The following is a 26,023-nucleotide window of genomic DNA, read 5'->3' as shown; positions in this document are numbered from 1 at the left end:
GTCCATGTGGATATCGGATTGTCGGAGATCCCGCCGCAATCCAGTTTCGGTGAAGTTCGATGATTCCACTCGACGCTCACCGAAGGCGCAGCACTAGGTGGCAAATCGTCGCATTTTCCTTCTACTACCCACTTTCTAGCCACTAGAAGGAAGTGTGTAGTAGTAGTGATGAACACTGACTGAAACACATAACCCCGGATCCACGAAATCATGAATTACCACAACCATCATACTTTTTGAATAGGGCCTACTTCCATCAACCTACATCAGCTACCGATGTTTAGGTCTTATGAGGGCTTGGCTCTACCGCTTCTTCGGTATCTGCGTACAAGCGTGCTTTCTTGCATCCGGTTTCGAGTTAGTGGGGCTAACTCTATGTGGAGTGACGGTGTCGCGATACCATCGAGTCCCGACCACCAGTCAAAGTAACAAGACGTACGCGTCTTGGCTACTGGGCCCCCTCAATACCAGGCGGCTGGCGGAGACCAATGGAAATGCTCAAGAACTAACTGATTAGGCGGTCATAATGGACAATGGATGCTGGGCGTGGTACTGTCGATCGCAAGTCCAATTCCACCAGCAGGCTGGCAAACATGAACCGGATCCTTCGGTGCGTATTGGGCCACTCATCAACCTCCAGGCCTAAATACGCGCCTTCAGTCCTATCATACCATTCCGAGCCATCCAGTCGCGTCGTCGTACCAAATTACGGATATACCAACATTCCTTCCGTCGTGGTCGATTAGCGATGCTCCTCCCAAATTAGCGTCTGATCAGTAAGTTTTCAGCGACCGTCTGGGCGTTCTCCAGCGTAACTGTCGGGCTGACTTTGTTCATTACGAAGTCCTCCTCCTCGTACCTCAGGTTTCGAATAAAATTAACCTACTTAGTCCCATGGACTTATCGTTGGTATATTTATACCGGCGATACGCTGTACGAAAATGTGCTCAATACCGTTATACCATGATTTCTTGATGTTCTCGGTGGGACCAGACAGCAAGCTTGCTAAGACGACGGCGCGCTGAGGATAGGAATTCCGCCAACTTTGAGTGTATTCTCCATTTCAACGTATCGGTCGGAAACTGGGTTCAGGGGTTCGGTTCTCAATTGTCTCCGGGGAGGGGGGTAATTCTAAGTCCAACGCGGCATAGTCAGGAGCACTGAAGACGAGGACAAGTAGACGAAGTTAAGCCTAAGGCAGCCTTAACGTGAAAGTGGTTGGGCCGCACTTAGAATAAGGCAATCCTCGTGATGACGACACTTGGATTGTATCCTTGACTTGCCGGTCATTCCGCGAGACTCAGAGACTGAACAGGATTCAATACTTCACGGTGAAGCCTGATGCTGATGATCGGTGCTCAATCACAAGGAAACCCATTGACATTCCTACAGCGCGACATAGGCACAAAGGCACAGAAAGAACAGACCCTGCAGCGGAAGTATTTTTGGCGTGATCATGGCTCCGGAGTTGCTTCTACCGGGTGCGTTCGTTGGGAACGACGAGGGAGCTGCGAGGCGAAGCGTGGTGGCGAACGCCGGCGCTGATGCGCTGACAGTGATCTGTCCTTCTGCAGCGGCGCTAGCTGTGGGCGCCACATGATATGTAGCTATGTATAGCAGCATCAGGAGCATTGCTCACGATCAGCACGGGGAAGCTCTATCGCTGGCCCCGCGATAAGGAAAAGACACGCACATTCAAAGTTGCCACCGTTATTGCGGGCATCTTGCACTGCCGCAGCGTATACTGCAGAGATGTTCTGTGGGACCATGGATAGGAATCCTATTCTTGGCGGGTCGGCAGATGGGTGCGTTAAATTTCCGTAGTGGAATGCCACGAGGTTACTACAAATTACAGGAGAGGTATTCAGGGGGTGCATGCAGTAGATGTCGGCGCGTGTGTGTACTCACGATTTCATAAACGGGTCGCCGAGGCTCCAGCGAAATAGCGTAGATTTCGAGGGAGGATCGGTGGCGACTAGATTGTCGGCCACACAGTTGACGGCATCGCCTGCGTCATTTTGACGTATGAAGTCTCGCGGGTCTACGGGGAACATCTAGTATACATATTCAGTCAGTCAGTCGGCCCAACTGGACAGACTGCGACGTTCTGTGCGTACCTTGCCACCGATTTGGAAAGCCAGTGTATGAGGGGTGGCACAGGGAAGGATCGCGTGAGAAGCAGCGGGATTGTTCGCAGAGAAGGCTGGTGAAACTTGACTCAAGACATTCTTGACGACATCAGCGGGCCCTCGGATGAGCGAGTTTCCCTAACGAAGCAGTGCATGAGATGGCGAACAGCGTGCATCTGAGAAGAAGAGGTATACCGTGTCGATAAGGGCGGAGACACGCTTTCCATCTACGTCCTTCGCTGGAATCGATGACTCGGGGAGTTTCTTTCCGTCGAGGAAGACGCTGTCGAGATCTATCTCCCAGCGGCTAGAAGTGTCATTGCGATCATTGGAGGACGATCGAACGATATGCTACTAGACTCACTATGGGTAGATCTATGGAGGAAATGAGGTTCAATCATTATATAGCGAAGGTGTATCACTCACTTCACCTGGAGCAAAACGAGGAGGCTTCATGCCTCCGTCTTGCTCACTGTAAAGGCGCACAGGGACCCAGGTCAGAGAAGAGTTATCTATCCCATCAGGTAGCTTGCCGACAGTGAGTAAGCCACTCCCGCCGATGTCAATCGTATTCCGCTGGAGGGTGATCTGGGACGACATCTTCAGCACTGTGCGCCAATATGAACAAATTCGATCACGCACAGTGAACATGGGAGCTTGAAGTTGGTTCGTCATGGAAATTCTTGGGAGTATGGGCCCATCGAGGTAGGTTCCGTGTACAAATTCATCGGTGTCTGTAGGGTTGTTGAACTGAACACCTCGTAGGATTAGGTTGACTTCGACGTGAGTGGAAGGATCCTACCTCGTGGTTCACAGCAGCCTTCTGTATAGAGCTACGTACGTGACTTGTCTCGTATCCCAATCTCTCCCGTATAAACGCAACAACTCACCTTCCGCTAGGAAATCCAAGTCCAAACAGTCCCGCTGCCCCGTACCGCACTGTCGGATTCGTCGTGTTGTCTACAGCAGCGAAGTATTGATCTGTCATTGCAATCCCAGCCACCGTCACCGTATCTGTGCCAATCGACCCTGACGCGAATGTCCCCGTCGTCGAATCGCCGTAATGCATCGTCACCTTGGCGCCAGTGTCGTTGAGGGATGCTGCTGGAAAGCGGGTGGCGACACCGGCCAAGCAGGACTCGGTCTTGCAGGTGTCAGTAGCAACCCATAGGTCGCTTGACCCAGTGTCTTGATTGAAGTTGACGCCTGTCAGCACAGACTTTTGAACAATGAACGGAACGAGAAACGTACCTAGGTGTAGTGCAGTTGTAGTTCGACCGATCTCCAACGGAACCGTATATATTCTATTGTTCTTTGGTCAGCGGTGCTTCGCGCAGAACAGGATGTATTCCTCACAGGTCTGCGACGTTTCCAAGGCCGATCGAACCACTGACTGATCCTCGCTTCTCGTGTCTTCGTGTTCTAGTAATGGGTATTTCGAAGCTGCTGGGTGAAGGAATGAATGGAAGGGCTGAAATGTAGTCCACTGAAGCGAATAGGAATATTATGAAATAAGAAAAAGAAAACATAGTTGCGGCCAGCGCTTGTAAGTAGAAGAGGCAAACCAAGGGAGGGCGCTGTAGTGATCAACGAGGATGACCACTAAAACTCCAGGGCTTACCTTTATGTACGTTGTTGCAGAATGCATAAAGTTGGCGGAGCCGGCTGTGAGAATGGAGTTAGGTAACGATATCAAGGCACTTGTGCGACGGTGGTTACCATGTCTATGTCAGATCTCGGTCTCCATTGGCTACATATCATACTGTAATCTGCCAGCCAATGGCTATCCACAGAATCTGATTCCGTTCTGAATCACGCTGGCAAAAGTATTGGTCCATATGTACATATACGTCCCAAATGAAATTGTCGTCCGGCGCACCAAGTGTACCGCACTAAACAATGCGAGCAAAACAGCGCCTCAGTTGGTGGCCTTGCAATAGTCGCAGAAATGATTTCCGGAGTCAATTCGGGATATATGATATGATATATGATATATGAGCTAAGATGAAACCATCTTCGAAGGAGAACCAAAAGAACGGACCTGCGGAACAACTTGGCGCCAACTTGTCAAGCGAAGACCGGCATGAGGTCTCGGTTGACTCGGAGCATTGTCAAGCTCAACACAAAACCCTGTTATGAACGCAGTGTCTGGTACCTGCGACTACAGATATCAATCGCGGGACACGACTTCGTTCTATAAGCAAGCTCACCATCCAAGAACACGATCCAAGTCAAGATCAATGCATCAACGTTCAACCTTGACGTCAAATTTGTCCTGTGTATTGGTAGAATTAGTTCGCTGGGAAGTGGTGAAGTAAAAGGTTCTCCTCTAACGTTTCGTTCAGGTAGTCGGCATCATGCATCCATGCTGAGCGCCAATCATTTACTTATATGGTGGGTGCACGAGTCGTGCTCTGAACTTCAATGTCTGCACGTCTGTGCTTCTCTCTCAGGCTGCTTCGAAAAGCCTGAATGACGGCCTAATATCAGTACTTTTCTAGGCCGCGAGACAGCAAGAAGGGATCGCAGGGGATCACTTTCGATAGGACATGATGGTGGCATCGAGTTTCACAAACTCGCGTCCTACACGTGTACAGTGTTGATCCTATGTGATCCAATGATCCACGGTCTGTGCATGGGCTACATTACGCTTGAGCATCATGGTGACATGGCCCGACCCCCGGATTTGGCTGGGGCATCGAAAACGCGCAGGCCTCATGTTTATCACATAACTAATAAGTATATACCGGTGTGTCCTGACATATTCTTCGACCTGTATTCCCATCTTATCCCATCATCATTATCTAGGGAGTTGGAATGAGTGGTATGTGATTGCCACTCCTACACCTACGGCGTCGCTGACATTTCCCTGACAGAATCCGGTGTGTACTATGTCGTTCCCGACAAACGGAGTGGTGCGAAGAAGCTCGTGCGAAGACATCCACCGCCGTTGACGACAGCACCTCTCGACGACGACTTCGACGCCGTAACCCAGACACAGGCGTACACCGTCATCACCCCTACAATAGAGCGTATCGAGAACGAGAGCTACTACAGCCACTACGGATACGACCGCGACGGACAGACTAGCGTCCCGTTGGATGATGATTTCGATGCAGTGACGTACGAGCCTCCCACGACTGTGAGGGAAGAGTGGCGGGAAGACCACGGCGGTTCGCAGAGCCCATCTCCTCCTCGCCGGACAGATGGCCGGCGACGAGGCTCGGGGGGAAGTGGGCAGGGCGATGGGAGTGGGTGGGATGCGGAGAGGGACAGGGTACAGAGATACATGCGCGGCACGGATTTTGTCAGGAGCAGGACGACATCCGAGATTCAACGACGACCCCAGCCGCCTTCCATCGGTACATCAAAGAGCCTACTACCCAGCAGAAATACCAACACCGCTGTGTCCAAGCCGTCGAGACTCGGCGAGCAATTCGAGATGGTGCGGCGGAAAATCATCGAGGACAGCCCACAGAAGACGGTAACGATTTCGATGTGGCGGGAGAACGTTGCTGACGAGGCGGGGGGTGAAGTAGGGATGAGCGTGTACTACGTGAACCCCGATGACTATGCTGTGGAAGAAGGCGGGGACGCAAGGAGAGAAGAGGTGATGACTGAGGTCCCTATGCACCGTGATAATTGGGCAGGTCGTCGGATATACAATGATGCTAGGGTGGGTCCTTCATAACTTTGTCGCGTGCACATACGATTCTGACAGTGAGTGAGAAGGGGAGGGGAAGAGCGCAGTCAATAAGTATGGACAGGCAGTCTGTCGCTTCATACGATGCAGTCGATCGCTACCGCCACGGATCCCCTCTCCGAAAGGACATGGACACCCGAATGTCCACTTCCACGCCCACAAACAACTCCAGCGGCTCGCCCCCGCACCTGGGACGCTTCAGGGAATCACCCACCAGCTCGAATACCACATATTCGAATCCCCGTCCTCGCGGCGGGTCTGGATCGTCAACCCGCGGTGGTGGGGAGATTAGAAATAAATCAATGTCGCTGGCAGCAAGGAACATCTTGGCGAGCTGTACGCCGCCGCTATTGCACGTCGCACCGATATTGGGGGGCTTGGGGATCACGTCGGAAGAGCACCTCCGAGCAATGGTGCGGCTCAACGAAGATACGAGGGATCGGATTGTGAGGGACGAGGCGCTGAGGAAAGGGATTACGGTGATGGAGTGGGCTATACTTCTCGACAGGTTGCGAGAGTTGTGATTCGAACGAAGAATAAATCAATTGTACATCATACACGCCACAGGACTAGCTGGACAGTGGATTCGTATTTCATATACTGTAAGTATTCCGAGGACGAGAGAGTTCCGAGACGCGCGCGGCACAGGGAAGCACGAGTTGCTAACGAACATGAATTGTCTCCTGGTAGTTCCGTGGACTATGAACGTATTGGACTGCCTGCTGCGTGCATTTCCCATTGTGAGTTACAACTTACGAGCAGCTCATTGATGCGTCTGAATCAGCCACAGAGCGCCGAAAACTGTTCACGAATACGGATACCCGCGACCCAGTTTGCAACGTGCTAAAAAGGTGACCTCACAGCAAAGTTGCCGGGGCCAATAACTCATACGCCGGAGGACACTCGGGCGCCCACAGCCAACCCCAGCGGTATATGTGTGGTCACTTGCCGGCCGCCCTGAATACCGTTCACTCCCGCAAGTCAACCCGCAACCCGCGCCAGTTAACGTACCAGAAAGGTGCACAGCCCACCATCCAGCTTCGCTCGCTGCATCGCCTTCCTACTGGAGCTGCCTATCCTCTTAGGCCTTTACGCTGAACCGTGTTCTCCACCTTCCACACTGCCTTGCTCGCTGGTAAATTTCTTCCCCGTACGCAACCATTTTCTCTCGCACAACTAGTGGAAATTCCACGTACTCATGAAAATACACAGATTAACCCAGGACCTTAGTATATAAGGATACAACAAGAAACTAAATAAGTAGTATATGTTATAACGTGACAATAATTCCAGCAATACTTATGAGTCCAAGGCCCCTATGTGCTCCTATGGGCCCAATAAGTCACGCCTTTACAATCCGTGGCACGGTCATGTGCCAATGCGTGGGAACAGGTGGACCTCAAGCTTCAAGACCCATTAAAAGGCGTGAGGTTATTGAGTCTGGGTGCTTGTTCGCGACGATGACCGACATCCCGCTCCCCGCCAAGTCCAATACGCGACATTCTGTCCAGGAAGTGTTCGGCGATTTCACTATTTCCCACACGTGTTCTGACCCTGCACAGCACCCCTGCACGGCCACCGTTGGCAAGCCATTCATCGAATCCGCCACCGTACGTGCGAATGACTTATTCTGACAGTAACCCCCTCACAATTTGCAGCGAAACACCTCGAAAAAGTACGAGAAACGCAATGGAGGGAGACCAACATACCTCCTTACGTGAAGAGATCGCAAACCTCATGAACGCTGAAACCCTAGAGTGCGGGGTTGAGAGCTTCATAAAGCACTACCTTCCTGCAATCAAACTTCCAGAGGGAGTGAGCAATGACATGCGTGTTGCTGGGTCGAACGCTGTCCGGGATGCGTTTCAGGACTACCTGTCGTTTCGCTCCGAAAACGACATCTCGGAAGGTCTGGACGCGATCGTGAATGCGCTGCTCTTAGAGGGGGGGAAGCACGCTGAGGGGCAGAAACCGAGTCTGTCGTATAATTCTGAACCGTGTAAATGGAATACCTCCAGCATACCGGGAGGTAATTTCAAGATAGATGGTGGCTTGGTCAACGAGGAGAAATCTCAGCGCGTAACTGACACCATCGTTGCGATGGAATTCAAGAACCAGCGTGACATTGATCAAGTACTTAGGGTCAGATATACTCACAAATACAATTTCTCTCGCTAACAGCCCAGACAGAATCGCGAACAACTCTTATCGGCGATACTTCACATCATGAATGACGATATCCGCCGCATGTTTATGTTCGGGGTACGTTTTCCTCTTTTGCAAGGGAGTCTTACTAGTTGCTTAGGGGGTCGCAGATCACAATTGAGAGGGTCCGCATGAATCTGTGGTACTTTTCTCGGTCTCATTCCATCAAGAGCCAATCGTTCGAATTTGTTAACGTGTGATATATATGTTCTCGCTGCTTGCGTATACCTAACTTCTGCGACAGCATCCCGAAATCTTGGTTGATGTGCTGATTCGCTTGCTCTTTGCTGATGAAAAAGACCTGGGCATTGACCCAAACATCGCTCTCAATAGCCGCGATCAATATGTCTATACCGTAGACGGTACTCGAGGGCGAAGGCGTTTCCAGGTGGTGGCGCCTATATTCGAAAGCCGAGCTCTCACTACGACCTGTCGGATGACTCGCGTGTTCCGGGTGCTAGAGCTAGAGGGCGAAACGGACGACCCGAAAGCGGACGCCAAAGCTCAAGTGCTGAAGGATTATTGGCTCGAGAAGGACTCCAAAACTGAGGTGGAGATTCAGGAGCAGCTCTTCGCGGATATCGCCGAGTTTGCGAAGTTCAACTGGAGAGAGAGCATTTACTTTTCTGTGTTCAACAAGAACGACAAGACGACGCAGGAAATTATGGGGGCCTTCGAAACGCTGCTCCAGGATGAGGAATACAAGAGGCTCTTTCTTGTCATTCAGGATCGTTCCCTTGGCGAGTGCTCAAGAGAAGCAGAACAGTCGGCCTGGCTCCCTCAGTTTGACACACTCCGCTCCACAGTCACGCCCCACGCTGCTGAGCCATTTCCAACCACTCAGCGTTCGTCCCGACCACAGTCAGGTGCGAGGCGCGATCTCCAAGCGCGCCCAGTAGATGAAGCCCCTCAAGTGGTATACAAGAACTACATGCCTAAACAACGCTCGTTCCTCATCTTCGACGACGAGTGTACCCGTGTCCACTGCCTTCCGACGGTCGGAGATGTTTTCCGTGTTCTACGCGACTGTCTTACTGGTGCGTGTGATGCGTCCCCAGCCGTCTCTTTGCTTAATCTCCTTTGCAGCCCTCCACCTCATGTTCTGTGCCGGCTGGGTCCATCGTGATATCAGCTGTAACAACGTCATGGCCATCCAGGACCCAGAGACTCGGCATTGGAATCTGAAACTTGCTGATCTTGAGTACAGCAAGAAATATGACTCCGGAGCGGGCACTTCTGATCCTAAGATAGTACGCCCACTTTCATCACTATCTGACAGTCAACTTCGTGCTAGATATTTTGCTAGGGCACTCCGTTTTTCATGCCATGCGAAATTCTCCGTGGCAGCTACTTTGGCCTCGATCCCGAGCCTCCGGATCCAGTGACTTTCTCGACCAAGCTCACCAGTAGTGTTTCTGCTGTCGACGACCCTCCGGTCCGCTTCAACTTTCTGCACGACCTCGAAGCCACTTACTGGACCGGTCTATGGATAACAACTTGTCGAGTCAATTGCGAAGAATCCAGAATCTTCGGCTTTAGAATTTTCGACAACAATGCAACCTTAACACTTTCGCAAGCTAGATTAAAGGCATTCGAGAGGCCCATTTCTAGGATACTCGAGAAGTGCCTTCTGCCAGAGCTTAAAGGTCTTCCACCAAACTGTTTCGAACACGCTCGACAATGTCTTCACGGAGCCGCGGTGTATCTGGGTCGACGCCAAGCCTGGGACAACAAGGATGAAGGATACAAACGATATTCCGCTGCCCATGGAGCCCTTGCTGTATCATTCGCCTTTTTGGCGGACCCTGCGGCGTCGTGGGCTTCCGTTCCTCTACAGAGAACAGATTCGAAGCCTCGGTCCCTAGGTGCACAGCCAGCAATCGTAGAAGTCAGTGGTAAGGAGCAAGTCAGAGATGCTGATGAGTATGAGTATAGGGATGATGGCGTGGAGGATGAAGACCCGTCCACAGCAGGCCGCCGCCGAAAACGTACCACCAAGGATGTCAGTCATAGAGGGCCTAAGACCTCGAAGCGCACGAAACTCAAGCAGGGGGCGCGGAGTTCTACTCCGGAACAGCCTGAAGCGTCGACTAGCACTCGACGGAACCCACGGCCGAAGCGCAGATAATCCGGCCATGCACTGTCAACTTTCTTTTGGCTTTTCCTTTTTGGCGGGGAGCGGGAGGGCTTTGCAAACATGAAAGACGATTATTATGGCTTCTCTGGATCCTTTTGCACGAATTGTGGCAAGTTCCCCCAACAACCTGCATGTAATCAAACTACTTGTAAATCGGCGAGAGTAATGATATGTTTCCGAAGTACAAGTTGTCAGACTACGATTTCCATGGTTTCTCACGGTGGTGTAAGTAAGACGTCGCCGCGTCGTGAACGTTAGAACGTTTGAACTATTACAATGGCCGACTATATCAACGAACTGTTGGAGGGGAGAATTGTACGACCCCTCTCCCGTTCAACCCGGTAGCTTTGCTAATATCTAACAAACAGGACTTCGAAGGGCAGAAATTGGTTGAGAAGCTGATGTATTATGTCCTTATTGCCTCAACGGTGAGTGATAGATTGAACGACGGCCAGGTACCGCACTGACCATATACATTGCCACCAGATTGCTGCGTTCATAACAGGATTGGCGCTCCAGTCGTTAAGCTTGACTTTCGGTACCATGGGGCTTTCAGTCGCTGTCCTTGCTGTGGTGCGTCACGACTTCGGAGACGAAATATGAGGATTCTTCTGACCCGTGTTGTTCAGGCTATCATTCCTCCTTGGCCAGCATACCGGTCACACCCGATTAAATGGCTCCCAGCAAGCCCGCAGCCTGGAAAGAAGTAGCCAATTAATGCGAGCAGTGGGTCGACGTGGGTGGTCCATGCACGAAGTCATACTCTACCCCAAGAACCTGTTTCTCTACCCTCTCAACATGCGACGATGGTGGGTTATCATAATGGAACTTGTTACTTCGCTGCACTGGCGCCAAGTTGTTACGCTTTGTAAACAAGGTCTCATTCGCAGGTAGCCTGGCGGGACGATGTTCGAACTCTCAGGCCACATCGATGTTTGGGTAGAAATCGACACCCACGTTATCTATGGACTCGAAAAGGGTATGCGGCATACTGTCAAAATTTATCTCACTGGGATGGGCTCCTCAAAGCTACGTTTGACTTCCCAAAGACTGTCGAGATTAAACCGTTGCGGAAAGACGGCAGTGAGAGTATTCAGTCGACGATAATCTGAGACCCTTCTGAGCACGGTCCTAGGTTACACCCTCAAGGTCAGTTCCGGATCGGACAAACTCCCCTCCCTCAAAGTCGGCATCATCCCTAAGTTGATCTTCGGAATCCAAGTATTTGGTCTGAAGCCGAACGTATACCTAACCTTCGAGGCCTATATCGAAGGCAGCATCAAGCCCAAGAAGCCGATTGAAATCAAGTCTGGCGAGAAATTCGATATCAAGAAACAAGAAGTCTGTGGTGAGGTCAGCTCAAAGCCAACATTGGGGCAGAAGTCTCCCTATGGGATCTGGAAGCCTAAACATTCGAAGACACTTTGGGAACACAAATTCGACTTTTGGAAGGTATGAATTCGGTTTCCCTGCAAGAGCTAGCATTCTCAAACATAACATTGTAGAGTGCAAGTTGTCCCGCCGCGAAGCGTGAGCTCGGCGCTCTTGATGGCCCCCTTCTCGGCAACGCCAACGTGTCAATGCTTTCATGTCGCGCTCTGTCCACAACACAGATACTATCAAAAATACCCGATATAACGAAAGGTTGGACATGCGAAACTTCGGCAAGTAGCCCAGTGCTTGCTGCCGTCGCCGAAGCCATACAGATAATTGCAAAATCGTTAGTCGCTCCCGCCCCGTACGCTTGTTACAATCTCACGTGTTTCTCATAGGATTGGATTATAATGAGAGGTCGCCGTCAATCTCGGTCACCGTATCGCCATGCTTACATGGCAGCGAGTCATAAATGGGTCTGGGAGGGCGATGTGGTTTACACTAAACCGAGCGTATCCGTGTCTTGCAATTCATCCTGCAAAGTGATGCTATAAAATACATATACAAGATTCAATTATTGTTACTCCAAGTCTGTGACCTCACTTGCGAATCAAATCAGATCAATCGTACGTCCACCGGTGCGTGGCCTCGCTCATTGACCAGGATTATACCCCCTTTTCCGTTCATCAATCTGCAGCACCTCATCGATTTCATCCGACAAAGATTCGAGCAATGTCTTCTTCGTCGACTCCGTCGCTTTCCACCCGAATTTGGTCAGCCGGTCGGGCCTGGTATAGAAGTTCCCCCCAAACAGAGACCACCCATCTGCGCGAGTCGAATTGGCAGTTAGTGCCATGTTACACATCAATACAAGTGGGATAGTGCGTACATTCACCAAGAGGTTCAGTAACAGAGTCAGGGAAGGGCTTGGAGCCTCCTTCTGGTACTAAGCCTTTGGCGTGCATGATCTGCGAAAATAGGCGTTAGAAACCTGATTCAAGGGGCTGGTCCCAGAGAGCGCACATCTCCAAATTTTGCAGCGATATCATGGTTAGTCACTCTTGGCTCCATACTAGCCGCGAAATCTAAACGTCCAGAATCTCAGCACAGAGGCGGGTTGGGAGAGATGAATCACGCACAAATCCCCTCTGCACCTTCGTCGGCCTTGCCTTCTAACGCGGCCTTGAGAACAACCAAAAGCGCACTGGAGACATCTTTGACATGTATGTTGTTCATCTTTACCAAGCCAGGACCCCACGTCCCTGCACTGCCATTGCGCTGGAACATATCCAAGAATATCCTAACTGGTAATGTCACTTTCTGTGTCCCTAAGACATAAATCATTTCAATATAGGATACATTGATTGCAAGTCAAGACTGCACCTTCTCCGATACCGTATATCCACGCAGGGCAAATAATTGCCGTTCGAACGGGATTCTCCTTGCGGGACCCAGCCGCCACGATCAACTTGTCCTCTTTAACATGCTTGTTATCTGGCACGGATGTAGCCAGATCGAATCCGAGGTCGGACCACTCTTTGATCTGTGATTCCTCGACGTATTCACCACGAACATTATCGCTGAGCATGCCCGTCCCAGAAACATGGAGGTAAAACGGAGGATCACCCGGTCTGGTAGCGGAGCCCTTTTCCAAACCAGCGAGAATCGCTATGGGCGTGTTAGATCAGGCAGTTCGACTGGATAATACATCATATCAACTCACCTTTTATGCTCCCGATGTGATCAGAGCTCGCAGCATTGACGACAATATCGGCCTTGGCTGCCTCAGCTTCGATGATCGCATCGTCCTCGAGCACGCCTTCCACAATCGAGATATTGGGGTACAGCGCCTTCAACTGCTTCTCCTTCTCGGCGGCTGCACGAACAAGGGCGGTTATCGTGAAGTCAGGAAGCTCTCGCGCGAGATCCACCAGAAATTGGGAGCCTAAATAGCCTGTTGCTCCGAGAAAGAACACATTGCTCGTCTTGGTGATGGGCATCGGGGAGGGGAGGGGAGGGGGGGTTGATAGGAATTGTGCCGTTGTCCCCCAGCTGCGAGAGTGGTAGGTCTTATATCATAGCGCAGAGACTGACCTTTACATAACGATTATAATCCGTTGCCAGCCACTATCAGAACGACGGAGGTATGTACTATCAAAAGTGGTTAGCAAGTTGCTTTCTGGTATATCCCTGAAGACACACTAACCAAGTCTAGGTCAGCTGGCCGAGCCTTGGGGCGCCTTGTGTACGCCTCGATGTTCCATAGAACGGCCGGGATCATTGATGTTGCCCGCGGTCGCGGAACCGTTACACCAACAGGTGGGTTAAGTGAGTAGCGACGTAGCCAGTGGCCACTATGACGGACAGCGTCTTCCAAACTCGGAATATTCTCTGAATTGCGCACTTCATTTGATCTCTTGCTTCCCAAAAGGCGGAGGTACTGTGCTTTGCTATCAAGTGGCTGCTATCCTCATGGGCATAAGCTGACCAAAGGCACGAATCATAATGGAAAGTCAGTGCAATATGGAGTGAAAAGCACCAACCGGTGCGGTGAGGAATCGGACTTACTTGGATTTGCTGACACCACAGTCTATACGGGACCACTAGTTGGAAGCGGACGCGGGGGATGGAAGAAACTTCAAGATGATCGATTGTCTTGCAGATGGAAAGGCCGGTCAATGCCGCAGAGCCACTTGAATGATGGATGGGGCGCGATGGATTAAATATGTATCGTTCGAGAGTACATGGGGTATGTGTTACAGCGGGCTGAGATTACATTATACGTACGTTATTAGATTAAACAAAATCGGCGTTCTTGAGATGCTCTCGCATGATACCATCCCGAACTTCGAAGAAGGTAAATCAGCATACGCATACGCGGCGAGAGGATAAATCATTTACACACCTGTGCGAAGTGTAGTCGAGGTGGCTTTGGTATCCTGTATAAACAGACGAGTTGATCGGTGAGTGCCGGATACGGCATCAAGTGATTGTGGGCTTGCACTTACAGTAACTGATGTGGGGTATAGGTATCCAACCCGATGTTCGGGGGAATGCTGCTTCAATGTATCCTTGAACTTATCCCTCAGATCTACAGTGCACGGTCAACCTTCACTCGACATATGACACCAACCTCCGACTCACACTTCACAACCGAAGCCGCATCATTCGGCCGTTCCCCGTAACTCGGCAGATGCTTCTTCACATACACCCCGCTCTTCAGCTTCTTCTTTAACAAATCGCATTTATTGAGAAAGACGATCATGGTGGTTTTCTGGAGAAGCTTCGTGGAGACGACCGCTTTCCATAGGATGAAGGAGTCTTCTAGGCGATTGACTTTATGGTCCTCGTCGAGTCGCTCGTCGAAGCATGATACAGGCGCCAGGAATATCACTGCATTGACGTTGTCGAAGAAGGGTAGCCACGCATGACGCTGGACGAAGGAACGGGCGTAAGGGTAAACGCAAACGTCGATAAGGTAAGGGAATCAATTACCATAGTCCGCGCACCGCCGACGTCGTAGATTAGCCATTCCCTGCCGAATTCGTGACCTAGTCGAGGATCTATCAATCCGTACACATATGAGATATCTACATGCCCGCGTTCGAGGAACGTACCTTGCTCAAATAGGATCCTATGTTCCTGCACACCTACTGTCCGGAGGCGCGCGCGGACTACATCGTCATCGGAAGGCTCGTACGAACGGACCGCGATGCGTTGAAGGTCATCCAGGAAGCTACCAGCGCGGACAAAAAAAGAACAGGGTTCAGGACAGAGCTACCCGGAGTACAGGTGAGATAACTCACAACCCAGCCGAGTGTTCAATTGGTATTCTCCGGGAGCTGAGGACTTTCCTCACAACAGGATCATTCCAGAGCGTGATGAGATCTTCCTGGCATCTGGCGATGACCTCCGTCACTTCTTCCGAGTCATACTCATCGGCAGTTGTGTGATGATTCGCTGCTGCGCGCCCTTGGAGGGCATCGCTCCATGTCCGTACTACGAACTCAGCAGCGCGGCGATGTTTGCCCGGCGGGACCTGTGGCGACTCGAAAGGGGTCGCCTGCATGTCCTGCGAAGGCGCATTGCGGACTTCCTCTGAACCAGCGCCCAATCGTTTCTTCAACACTGTTTCGATCCGCCTCAGCGGGCTGAGCCTGAGGGCGAGTAGCTTGTGCTTGTCGCTGAGGCCGACAACGGAAGGGGAAGACGAGGAAGACGAAGAAGCGTACGAAGCAAACTCCAATCTCGAAGAGGCGGGGGAGGCGTGATGGGTGGGGTGGATCTCCAAGCTCTCGTCGTCGTCGTCCAACCCAGGGTCCAAGAGAGGATCATTGTTTATCTCAGCCTGCAGAGCGTCGAGAATGGCCAGTGCAGAGCGGACTACATTGAGCTGAATAACGGCACGCCATGATGCTCGCTCTTGCAACCATTGCTGATAAGCGTATTTCAGTCGGAAGTCTGCAAGTGTTAAGAATCCAGGCCATCATCGTACGGCGAGTTCAACTCACTTTTGAGCGTTGTTGATTTTCCTGGTGGTCGATTAGCGTTCGGGCTTACAAGAGGGCTAGTAGTTTGACGTACCGCTCTCTGCTTGTCCCAACAACAGGACTCTTAGGACACTCTTTTGCTTCTTTAATGCGGCGCGCGCGACCCTGATGTCCTCGTCAATCCCATCGCTAACACGCTTCGCTTCCGCCTCCCTTCGCTCCCGACTGGCCCTCTGTTCCGGCGTCTCGCCAGGGGGAGGCGCAGTGACAATGTCCAAGGGGTCGAATTCTCGATTCATGCCGCCCATTGTGGATGTATTAGAAAGGTGGCAAGAAAATTGATGTTCCAAAAGCCGAAACCATATAAATATGATTGTGAATTGGATCTAGCCGGCTAAAAGGTCCCTTCGCAACAGGGGAACGTGGTCAGGACCAAGCACAGGTACATAGAACACTGATGATGCTAGCTCACGATTGTATATCATTTACTATCTCTGCCACATAACCCCAGGCGTCGAGCGAGAAGATTGATGAATGTTAGGTGTGTATGCCACAGGAAGATCTCCATGAGAATAACCGTCTTATTCTAGAGGAAGGGTGATGAATATATCCACATTCCAGGTAAGGTGCGCCCCGAGTCCGTCATATGAGTCTTTGGTGACACTGAGCGCGTGTTCCACAATGTGAACTTTCTGACTGAGGGTATTGATGAATGATGGGATCATGGAGGCGGTTCGGGAAAAGGGCTAAAGCCGACCAGGGAGCAAAGCTTCCGTTTTGTCAGATCTCCAAGAACACATCACAGCCCCCACGCGGCTACACCGGGTCACGTATCGCTTTGTTGTAATATGGAAGATCGCGGAGGCTTTATTACAGGATGAATACAGTCAATTGAGAGAAATGCACAAGTGTTGCTACAGAGTCAGTGATTGAACAAGAATAGCGATATTCATAAAACCTAAAGAGAGAAAGAGAAAAGGGAGAGGGAGTCGTTCAACGCCAATTAAGATCGCGTTCCAAGACCATCTCCCACATACCGCTAGACTTTCTTGTAAACCCAATTAAGTACACCCAACCCACCAAGAAATCTATCTTCTTCACCCCGAGGCTGATCTCCGACATATCATCACCGCACCTCTCCTTAAAAGCTTGTGTCAACGAAGCACGGTCCGACGCGCTCAGCGCCTCATTCCAGAAATGTCTTGCGCTGATCGGTTCGGCGAGTTGCTCAGAGATTTGTTGCAGTATGTCGCCGACTGTTATTCCATTCGGCTGCTTCTGGTATACGTCGATATACCACGGTAGTAATTGGTGTGTGATGCGGATGAAGTCGGTCGGGGGATCACAGGCGAGCTGACACAGATCCAGCGTGTTAGCTGGCCGAGCCGATGAAGGAAGAGAGAGAGTAGAAGTGAGCGCCAAGACGTGGGCCTGCATTGAATGCAGGCCATTTATCGTCGCGTATCGCAGGAGGGGATGTATTTTACGCCGGACGCTATCCGTTTGTTCTAGCAGCAGCAGCGAGTGAGCAACGTATGCATAGAGTATAAGTACGTACAACCCACCTTTGACTTCTGAATCTATTCTCGAGAGCTTGTGCATGATTCCGCCCAGAACAGTGCACTCGGCGTATAATCCGCGCGCCAATCTCGAGGTCTGCGTGCGAGATTTCGTTCGCTGTACGAATCGTCGCGGTGGCCCTTGGGCAGCTTCCATGCGCGGTGAGAAGACGGTGAAGCTGTTCCGAGAGAGTTTGATCGTTTGAGGCCGTGCCCAGGGGAGTATCCGCCCAACGAGTTGGCTCGACCAAGCGGTGATGCGCCGCCGCCGAACCATGGGCTTGCGCTCACTGGCTGGTCATCTGGAGGGAAGAAAGACGGACCGATGGCAGGCATGCTCGCGGCTGGGGCGTTGAAGTTCCCCCCGATTCCAAACCGATCTGCGCCCCACGGCTGAGGAGGGTTCGTTGGTGCAGGCCATGCAGAAGCACTGGGCTGTTGTCCCCAAGGACTGGCTTGTTGCCCCCACAGATTCGCTTGTTGTCCCCAAGAGCTAGGACTTGACAGAGCTCAGCTACGCTCGCCACGAAGCGTAAACGACTCACCTTGCAGCTGCACCTGGAAAAGCTGTATGAATCGGGTCGTACGGGTCCGGTGGTGGGATGTAGGTCGGTCCGGGGGAAACAAGATGGGGGAGATCGTCGACGTATGGTGGGTGGTTGAAAGCCATTTGAGATGGGGCGACGGCGGTCGGATTGGAACAACAATACGACCTTATAGTGATTTATAGCCCGCACTGCTCTATTATTGGTATTCTGGCAGTTCCTGTAGCGATGCAGTTTTTGTGGAGTGCAAGTACAATGATCCAGTTTGGCGTGTCGAGTATCAGGATGTTTGGGTGGTTCAGTGCCGCCCTCAACGACGTTTTCTGGGTCGTCTGGTGGTTGGCACTACCAAGTACGACGGTGAAGGGGGCATTTGATTAGGTAATCACTAGCACTTCGGCGCTACTATCACGTGTATCACAGTGCAAGCAAAATCCTGGATGCTAGTTATGCGAAGCCTGCAAACTTGGGACTTTTTTATTAGATAGCATAGTAGTATTAAATTTAGTTGAGATCGATACTGCTTTGTGTACAGACAAAGCAACAATATTTTGCAAAAAAGGCCCGTATTTACCCCTTGTTTGGGCTGCCGATCACTGTCCGGTCACGACAGCAAACCTACCCAAGTGATAGTACCGATCTGATCAGCCATGAAGTCTTGACTTCATAAAGAGGCAGGTTGATCCTATATCCTTAGGTTTACTTCTGTCATGCTCACCTTACAATGTTTCCAATTGACACACAATCAACCATAGAATTATCGCAACTGCGGTCGAAGTGTAGCTATGGCGCTGACAATACGGCATGGAATCTTAGCCTCATATACATCAGTGCCCACTGACCTTGAGCGTCTTGAGAGTCCACTGCGCACAGCTCAGCAACTTCGTTTATCACCTCCTTTGCCTCTTCGTCCCCCAGCTCTCGAAGAAAGGAATGCCTAACAAACAACTCCAACCAAGCACCGAGCCCTGCAAGAATCGGCGTATATCGAGGGTTTAGCGAAATGTGCAGGACTTTGAAGCCAGCGGAAGATAGAAGCTACAAGTATAAGCAGCACGGGAATGCGGGTGCAATTGTGAACTCGTGTGTAATCTTGGGAAGAAGGATGGCGCACCGACTGATAATCGTGGACGGAGGGGAAATACCAAGGATCCATTGTGACCGGGTCATGATTCCTCCTGCGCAAGGCTACGTGTAGCGCAGATCGAACACCTGGACGAAATGTTCCAGCCCATAATTATTACGATATAGAGGAACCCATCACAAACCTACACAATTCATAAATCCTCCCATTTCACCCACGAACCGACCGCCGGGCTTCAGCATCCGTTTGACACTGAGCATCACACCCATGGGATCCCGTTTACACCAGTGCAGTGCAGCATTCGAGAACACCGCGTCAAACTGATTGGTAGACGCCAGGAGAGCCTCGGGGAGGTCTGCAGGGGTTTGGATGTCAGCGACAAATGCATGCTCGAGGCCCGCAAGCTTGGCTTTGTCAATCTATGAAAAGGTAGAATTATCATTGAACCGGCGTTCAGAAAGGATACATTAACATAATGCATACCATGCTGGAACTAGAATCAACACCGACGACACGGCCATCACTCCCTACGGCTTTCTTCAGTTCTAATGTGATTTCGCCGCTCCCACATCCAAAATCAACGATCCGCTCTCCTGCTTGAGGCGCGAGGAGCTCCAAGACTGGGCTGGTAAACGCGGAGGAGTAGACGAAGGAGGCTACTTGGTTATAGCGGGCTGCAGACCAGCCTGATGCATCAGTGGCTTGGCTTGGATCTGATTCCACCATCGCTACTTCGTGGGTCATCGCTTTCTTGAGCCTTTATTTAAGCACAGGGAGACGTGCGATCGGCCGACAGATGGAAATCGTGCACGGCCGAGATATGGTCCAGAAAATGAAAACGATATTAATCCACCACTGTGAATCTCGGTGACTGCTTTCCAGTTCATCCTGACGCTGGCCAAAATCGGCTTTGGGTGGGAGATTCGAGCTAGTGGGGCATCAGGATTTACATCAGTTTCACTGTATGGTTATTCACGTACCTCCCTCTCATAAACATCTCCCTGATCGGGGTGATGTACACTGTTGTCTATCTATGACTCTGCGAAAGGGTTGCAAACTAAATCTGTTCGTGTGACGAGCCTACGCAGTATCCGTGTGTCCGTTGCATCGATTTTCCGCCAGAGGCCGTAAACCTTGTCCAACCCCCCCCCGTTCGGACCAACACGCCGCCAACACTACTCATACTCATTTGGACCCATAAGGTCGCCTTCCGGACTGCAAAATAGGAGTGTACTTCGTTTTCGCTTGAGGCCCATTCCACGGCGCAACCCACGGAGACAAACTAGGGGAAACTTCTGGTTCAACTTGAACTTATGCTTGTACGGTATGTTGCACGTGATCGATACCCCTAGAATCGCCTATCCCCAGAGCTTGAGCAGCTCGAGCTTCCATATTTCAATTCGGACCCATAGCCTCAGTGGGTAGAAGAGCAACAAGGTTGGATTAAGTATTCAATATTTAGTACCCAACGCTGAATACACTATACATAAGTTAAGTTCAGGTTATCGATTTCCACCTCATAGCTCTCTTCAGGGGATCTCCGGACAACAAAAGGTTTTTTCCATTTCCTCTTGATTTCCTCTTTTTACGCGTTGTTTAGACGTGTTCATCAGACGCTCCGATAGCCTGACTGACTTTTGTTGAAATCAGATATCAAGTGCCTTTTCACTCGGCTTTGGGGGAGGGTCATTCATTTTTGCTGGATGATCGGATAACTTCTTTGATATGTTACACAATTTGATCCGAGTCCCTCTCTCCATGCTCCCAGCTCCGAGTGCATATTCGTAGCGTATGTACACAGCGTCCCCTGTTCATATGGCGACGGTCGATGGGGCCGTGAACGTTCTTGTCCTTGCTACCATGCTACTTCATATTCTCTGCTTTTTGCTACTTTATTCAATACATCTCACCCTCTTCATGCTGTAGGTCACCGCAATAGCTGGGATCATTTGAAGCTTGGCTAGTTGCGAAGTAATGCTTACTGAATATATCCAGGTGGTAGCCCGCGACGTGATGAGTTCGACGCCTCCCAAACCTACGTTCAGTCTGAGGAATGGTTCACGGCCGAGATATACAATAGTCTGGCTCGCGCGAAAGTGCTGAAAGAAAAATGACGACGTTGTTCCGTCGCTTTGGGCTCGGAAGCATCAAGTTCATCTCTCTCTCGCACCTAATACTATGCGTATTATTGAGTTCCCAGTAGCGTTGATGGTCTGATAGGGACCGTATATGGCTATCCAACTTGAACGCCTATTATCTGGCACTGGCTGCCAGTCGAAACGCAGACAGTGTCGAGGTACCATGATCAATCTCGGAGCAATGCTAGGACCATCTATCATCCATAAAAGTGTTTACCCAATTCCCGTCGTCCCACTTCAAAGTACGCTTCCTTCACCCCTGGATCCAACATATCCACGTGACGGCAAGACATCAACTCAACTTCTTGCAAATTGAAGATGAACCATGCTACCCTCGGTAAATGACATACGCGCATCCCCCTTATAGGTCAGATATACAACGCTCTCCTTTTGCGGCGAGCTGTACGTCAACTAATGAATAGTCAGGTTGCGGACGAGATGGTGTCACCGTCGCACGGCGCCGCCACAAAGAAGTCCGGGCATCGATGGTGGACACGACTTGGTGGCAATTAGCATGCACCTCGGAATATGCTCCCGATGATTTTGATCCACCACGTACCAGCATCAATCACATAAGTGGTGATACGGCGCGGCATGCACTTATTTCTAGCGTGTCCCCGCCGGGGAAGTGAACCAAATCCACCAGCTGTTCCGAACTCGCGGATTTGTGTCAACCAGTTCGTACCGATGTCGTTGCTACTCCGATGCTACTGTGCGCTCTCGGCTCGAGGTCTTATATAACTGGGGGGTGCTTCTTTGATTAGCCCTGTCTCCAACTCCTCCAGCGCCATGTCGCCCGTTATCGCTGGCAGTACTTTCATTCGCCCCTACCTCAACTTGGGCTACGGCAACGACCGCCCTGATGGCGTCAACTCGCTTCCAGAGTTGATCGAGTTCAATAGCAGGCACAACCCAGATCACATATTCGGTCTCCAGAGTCGTGCTGGCGAAGGGGTGCCCCCTGTCGAAATTACCTTTGAGCAGCTGCAATTCTCCGTCGAGAGTGCGTGCGCATGGATGGTAAACGGTGTCAAGGCTACAACTGGCCGGACACGTAGGGAACAGGCCGTCCCGCCCGTTGCCATCTTGCTAGGAAGCGATATCGGTATCTACATCTACATGGCGGCACTTCTGAGGATTGGAACACCAGTACGCAAACGATACACTCGGTTTGGAGATACTGAGGGCTGACTGATTACCAGGTTCTTTGCTTGTCTGCGCGACTCACCCCGGTTGCTATCGCGCACCTGCTCAAGGCAACAAAACCCACATGCATGTTCATCAACGCCCAAGTCACTCGTGCTGCAAAGGAGACTCTGACTATCCTGCAAGACGATCCCGAGGTCGACACTATCCCCCTGTTCGCCGATGCACTCAGCTACGAAGAGCTTCTTGACCCCGAGAATTCCGCGCACAAGGGACTGCCGGTCCCACCTGTCTACACCGAGTTCAAGTACGAGGACCGGGATGCGGTTATCCTACACTCTTCCGGCACCACCGGCTTGCCCAAGCCTATTTTCCACGCCCAGGCCTATCTACTGATATATGGCGCCTGTCATCGCCTGCCTGAGCAAAAGCAAGCCTTCAGGTTCAACGTCTCGACTCTTCCGCTCTACCATGTAAGGATGAGGCTACCTCTTGACTTTCGCATTTAGTGACTTTGAATAGGGATTCGGTCTGTTGGCCCCTTCGTTATCGCTGTCGATTGGGATGCCCTTCGTGCTTCCGCCCGCTTCTGTTATTCCTACAGCCAGATTAACTATCGCTGCTATCCAATCAGTTGGCGCTCGGTCGCTTCTATCTGTACCATCTATCATCGAAGATATCACTAGGTTCCCCGGCGGCTTAGACATATTGAAGACCCTGGACTTCATCGCGATCGGGGGTGCGCCGATGAAAGAACATGTTGGAAGTGAACTCGTGGCACAAGGAGTTAACTTGCTTAACCATTGGGGTAAGCGTACTCTTTTCTCGACACCTGACTATGAGAAGCTCAATGATACCTCGCAGGTGTGACCGAAATAGGTGCAATTGCACCGGTGGAGCGAATTCCGCCTGGCTATGACTGGCACTACCTTCGCCCGAGAACAGACATGGGTTCGTAGAGGTTATCCGGAGGTTACCCTTCTCCTTCGAAGCTAACGCACTTTTAGGCCTGAAGTTTGTCAAAGTGGAGGATGCAAATGGCCTCACGTACCGGTTGATTGGCCAAGCTCCTGGATGGCCAGAGCCTTACGTCGTTCAGGACTATCTAGTCGCGAACCCCAATGACAACAAACAATACAAGATTCTAGGTCGCGCGGACGATCTCATTGTCCTTGCTACTGGCGAGAAAGTTCGTCCAGCGAACATGGAGCGTGCGATATCTGAGCACCCAGATGTCAAGGAGGTCCTCGCGTTTGGCGACGGCCAGTTGTCCCTCGGCCTCCTTGTCGAGCTCGCAGCCGGGAAGGCACCGGCCGACCTCAGCGTCCCAGAGAACCACGAGGCTCTCCTAGCCTCAATCGATCCTTACCTCGAGCGAGGAAACTCTTTCACGGACAAACACGGCAAAATTACGAGGGAGATGATCGTGTTTACTCGTTCGGAAACGAAGCCATTGGTAAGAACGGACAAAGGTAGTCTCGCCAGGAAGACGAACTATGCCGCATTCGACACCGAGATCAAGAATGCTTACGATCGTGCCGACGCCCTCAAGGCCGTCCCGTTCCCCCTCCCTAGCCAAGGCGGCGCTTTGCTCAATGCAGTCCGTGAGCTGGTCGAGAATATCACTGGAAGCGACGAATACGGTAGCCCAGAAGCGGACAATGCAGATTTCTTCGAAGTTGGTATGGACAGCCTGCAAGCCAATCGCCTCCGCCGATCCATCCTCACTGGTTTACGTGTCACGAAGGGACTCGCTAAGCCCGTTGAAGATATCGAAGCGGATTTCTGTTTCCAGAACTCCACGATCATCAAACTATACGATGCTATAGTCGCAGTCATGGAAGGCACGTATGGCGAGGAAGGCGGCGATAAGGAAAGCAAGCGACTTGCGGCGATGGCAGAAGCTGTCGAGGAATTCCGCAGTGAGCTAATTTCCTACCAGCCGATCGCCACGGAAGCTAGAAAGTTGCGCGCGCAAAATACTTCTGTGGAGGCAGGATCAGTCGTCCTGTTAACCGGGTCTACGGGTAGCTTGGGGTGTATGCTTGTCGCACGTTTGGCTAGCGACCCCACAGTGACGAAGCTCATCTGCTTCAACCGCCCACAGCCAAATAGCAAGGTCAACCTTCGTCAACGGCAATTAGATGCGATGGAGAAACGTGGCGCGATTATAGACTCCAAATACTTGGAAAAGGTTGAGTTCTATGAGGCAGACACCAGTCGCGTTGACTTCGGACTTGTCCCCGAAGTTTACGAATCAGTACGGCATCCAATCCCATCCTAACCCTTCACCTTTGCTGACTTCTTCTCCAGCTTTCCAACGTTACCCACATCTTCCATAATGCCTGGCCCGTCAACTTCAACCGCAACCTGTCTTCATTCGCTCCTCACGTCAGGGCTCTCTGCAATTTCGTCCGCCTTGGTTTGATCAGCTCTGGGAAGCGTGGTGCAGGCGCACAACCTACTAGGGTTATGTTCGCCTCATCCATCGCCGTCGTCGGGAAGTTCCCCCTCCTTAACCCCAAAGGGCCTCTGGAGATCCCTGAAGTTCCTCTTGACGCTATCAACACCGCGGAGTTCGGCTATCCTGAGGCTAAATGGGTAGGCGAAAGGGTACTGATGGCTGCGGACGAAATTTATGGAACAGGCTCTGGCGACGAGCCGCTCGTGCGTACCTCGAACGTCCGTATTGGCCAAATGACGGGCGCGGAAGGTACGGGCGCGTGGAACGAGAGTGAACACTTCCCGATAATAGTGAGGACGGCTCAGACTTTGAAGGCTCTTCCTATCCTACATGGGGTACGTATCTTGCACCATTTGTACCACGGTGTGCGTTGACCTTTTTTATCAGTCCTTGTCATGGATGCCAGTGAACCGCGCCGCCAACGCGATAACCGACTTCCTCTTCTGCGAACGCTTCAGACCTTTCTATCACATGGAGAACCCTTCACGTCAGTCGTGGGCCGGCCTGCTGGATAACCTTGCCGCAGTCTTGGGTGGTATTTCAACGCCACTAGCCTTGATTCCCTTCCCCGAATGGTTGGATCGCGTTCGTGCACTTGGCGAAGATCCCGAACGAAACGCAGCTTTCAAGGTCCTAAACTTCCTTGAACACGATTTTGTTCGTATGGCGTCAGGGCCAGTTATCCTGAGGACATCCACCGCTCGTGAGGATTCTCCTACGATGGTGAACAGCACAGCTGTGGACAAGAAACATTTGGAGGAATACGTTACTTATTGGAAAAAGGTCAAGGCTCTGCGGTGAGAAGGCGAGTACACAGGGGATATGTAGATACATAGACTTACGAGTTACATACTGTACTGTATTAATTGTTTCTTCTGCAAGTTGACACAACACACCGCAATGATATAGAGAAGTCTCAAGCCGAGAACCGACTCGGATCCCCTACGGCCAACTATGGCGAGTAGTTACATATGAACATTCTGAGCGAGGTCAATCGTACCCGACTCGAGAACACCCGCGAGAATCTCATATGGGCCGACAACCTACAG

The 26,023-nt window shown here is 51.3% G+C and overlaps 10 protein-coding genes across 10 annotated transcripts; 5 read left to right on the top strand and 5 right to left on the bottom strand.

Moving 5' to 3' along the window:
• Positions 1 to 1,386: 1,386 nt before the first annotated feature.
• Positions 1,387 to 3,658, bottom strand: PC9H_011127 (uncharacterized protein; the record flags this gene model as incomplete). The annotated part of the gene is made up of 12 exons (XM_036780612.1): positions 1,387 to 1,607; positions 1,694 to 1,842; positions 1,909 to 2,054; positions 2,118 to 2,267; positions 2,325 to 2,436; positions 2,494 to 2,504; positions 2,556 to 2,717; positions 2,772 to 2,879; positions 2,932 to 2,962; positions 3,020 to 3,317; positions 3,381 to 3,433; positions 3,486 to 3,658. The coding sequence occupies 12 exons, from the start codon at positions 3,656 to 3,658 to the stop codon at positions 1,387 to 1,389; spliced, it is 1,614 nt and encodes a 537-aa protein (XP_036627995.1).
• Positions 3,659 to 4,946: 1,288 nt separating this feature from the next.
• Positions 4,947 to 6,356, top strand: PC9H_011126 (uncharacterized protein; the record flags this gene model as incomplete). Its single annotated transcript, XM_036780611.1, has 3 exons — positions 4,947 to 4,953; positions 5,006 to 5,805; positions 5,859 to 6,356. The coding sequence occupies 3 exons, from the start codon at positions 4,947 to 4,949 to the stop codon at positions 6,354 to 6,356; spliced, it is 1,305 nt and encodes a 434-aa protein (XP_036627994.1).
• A 936-nt stretch (positions 6,357 to 7,292) lies between these two features.
• PC9H_011125 (uncharacterized protein) lies at positions 7,293 to 10,165 on the top strand (the record flags this gene model as incomplete). Its single annotated transcript, XM_036780610.1, has 8 exons — positions 7,293 to 7,348; positions 7,395 to 7,442; positions 7,491 to 7,965; positions 8,023 to 8,094; positions 8,148 to 8,231; positions 8,282 to 9,074; positions 9,124 to 9,287; positions 9,344 to 10,165. 8 exons carry the CDS (start codon positions 7,293 to 7,295, stop codon positions 10,163 to 10,165), a joined length of 2,514 nt encoding a protein of 837 aa, XP_036627993.1.
• A 285-nt stretch (positions 10,166 to 10,450) lies between these two features.
• Positions 10,451 to 10,884, top strand: PC9H_011124 (uncharacterized protein; the record flags this gene model as incomplete). The annotated part of the gene is made up of 4 exons (XM_036780609.1): positions 10,451 to 10,489; positions 10,543 to 10,602; positions 10,661 to 10,747; positions 10,804 to 10,884. 4 exons carry the CDS (start codon positions 10,451 to 10,453, stop codon positions 10,882 to 10,884), a joined length of 267 nt encoding a protein of 88 aa, XP_036627992.1.
• Positions 10,885 to 11,080: 196 nt separating this feature from the next.
• PC9H_011123 (uncharacterized protein) lies at positions 11,081 to 11,946 on the top strand (the record flags this gene model as incomplete). The annotated part of the gene is made up of 4 exons (XM_036780608.1): positions 11,081 to 11,153; positions 11,204 to 11,257; positions 11,310 to 11,626; positions 11,680 to 11,946. The coding sequence occupies 4 exons, from the start codon at positions 11,081 to 11,083 to the stop codon at positions 11,944 to 11,946; spliced, it is 711 nt and encodes a 236-aa protein (XP_036627991.1).
• A 254-nt stretch (positions 11,947 to 12,200) lies between these two features.
• On the bottom strand, positions 12,201 to 13,548 carry PC9H_011122 (uncharacterized protein; the record flags this gene model as incomplete). The annotated part of the gene is made up of 6 exons (XM_036780607.1): positions 12,201 to 12,373; positions 12,438 to 12,516; positions 12,572 to 12,633; positions 12,688 to 12,876; positions 12,932 to 13,216; positions 13,272 to 13,548. The coding sequence occupies 6 exons, from the start codon at positions 13,546 to 13,548 to the stop codon at positions 12,201 to 12,203; spliced, it is 1,065 nt and encodes a 354-aa protein (XP_036627990.1).
• Positions 13,549 to 14,344: 796 nt separating this feature from the next.
• PC9H_011121 (uncharacterized protein) lies at positions 14,345 to 16,346 on the bottom strand (the record flags this gene model as incomplete). Its single annotated transcript, XM_036780606.1, has 10 exons — positions 14,345 to 14,394; positions 14,454 to 14,487; positions 14,557 to 14,639; positions 14,693 to 14,981; positions 15,044 to 15,083; positions 15,147 to 15,284; positions 15,355 to 15,732; positions 15,781 to 16,009; positions 16,060 to 16,080; positions 16,133 to 16,346. 10 exons carry the CDS (start codon positions 16,344 to 16,346, stop codon positions 14,345 to 14,347), a joined length of 1,476 nt encoding a protein of 491 aa, XP_036627989.1.
• Positions 16,347 to 17,031: 685 nt separating this feature from the next.
• Positions 17,032 to 18,267, bottom strand: PC9H_011120 (uncharacterized protein; the record flags this gene model as incomplete). Its single annotated transcript, XM_036780605.1, has 4 exons — positions 17,032 to 17,546; positions 17,604 to 17,891; positions 17,921 to 18,090; positions 18,143 to 18,267. 4 exons carry the CDS (start codon positions 18,265 to 18,267, stop codon positions 17,032 to 17,034), a joined length of 1,098 nt encoding a protein of 365 aa, XP_036627988.1.
• A 658-nt stretch (positions 18,268 to 18,925) lies between these two features.
• PC9H_011119 (uncharacterized protein) lies at positions 18,926 to 19,970 on the bottom strand (the record flags this gene model as incomplete). Its single annotated transcript, XM_036780604.1, has 4 exons — positions 18,926 to 19,180; positions 19,257 to 19,354; positions 19,411 to 19,645; positions 19,710 to 19,970. 4 exons carry the CDS (start codon positions 19,968 to 19,970, stop codon positions 18,926 to 18,928), a joined length of 849 nt encoding a protein of 282 aa, XP_036627987.1.
• Positions 19,971 to 22,153: 2,183 nt separating this feature from the next.
• Positions 22,154 to 25,775, top strand: PC9H_011118 (uncharacterized protein; the record flags this gene model as incomplete). Its single annotated transcript, XM_036780603.1, has 7 exons — positions 22,154 to 22,513; positions 22,567 to 22,983; positions 23,033 to 23,318; positions 23,375 to 23,461; positions 23,518 to 24,770; positions 24,824 to 25,309; positions 25,362 to 25,775. 7 exons carry the CDS (start codon positions 22,154 to 22,156, stop codon positions 25,773 to 25,775), a joined length of 3,303 nt encoding a protein of 1,100 aa, XP_036627986.1.
• Between the last annotated feature and the right edge of the window lie 248 nt (positions 25,776 to 26,023).

Source organism: Pleurotus ostreatus, assembly GCF_014466165.1.
Source record: "Pleurotus ostreatus strain PC9 chromosome Unknown scaffold_8, whole genome shotgun sequence".
Taxonomy (NCBI): domain Eukaryota; kingdom Fungi; phylum Basidiomycota; class Agaricomycetes; order Agaricales; family Pleurotaceae; genus Pleurotus; species Pleurotus ostreatus.
The sequence above is the reverse complement of the archived record's forward strand: the minus strand, read 5'-3'. Positions and strand labels throughout refer to the sequence as shown.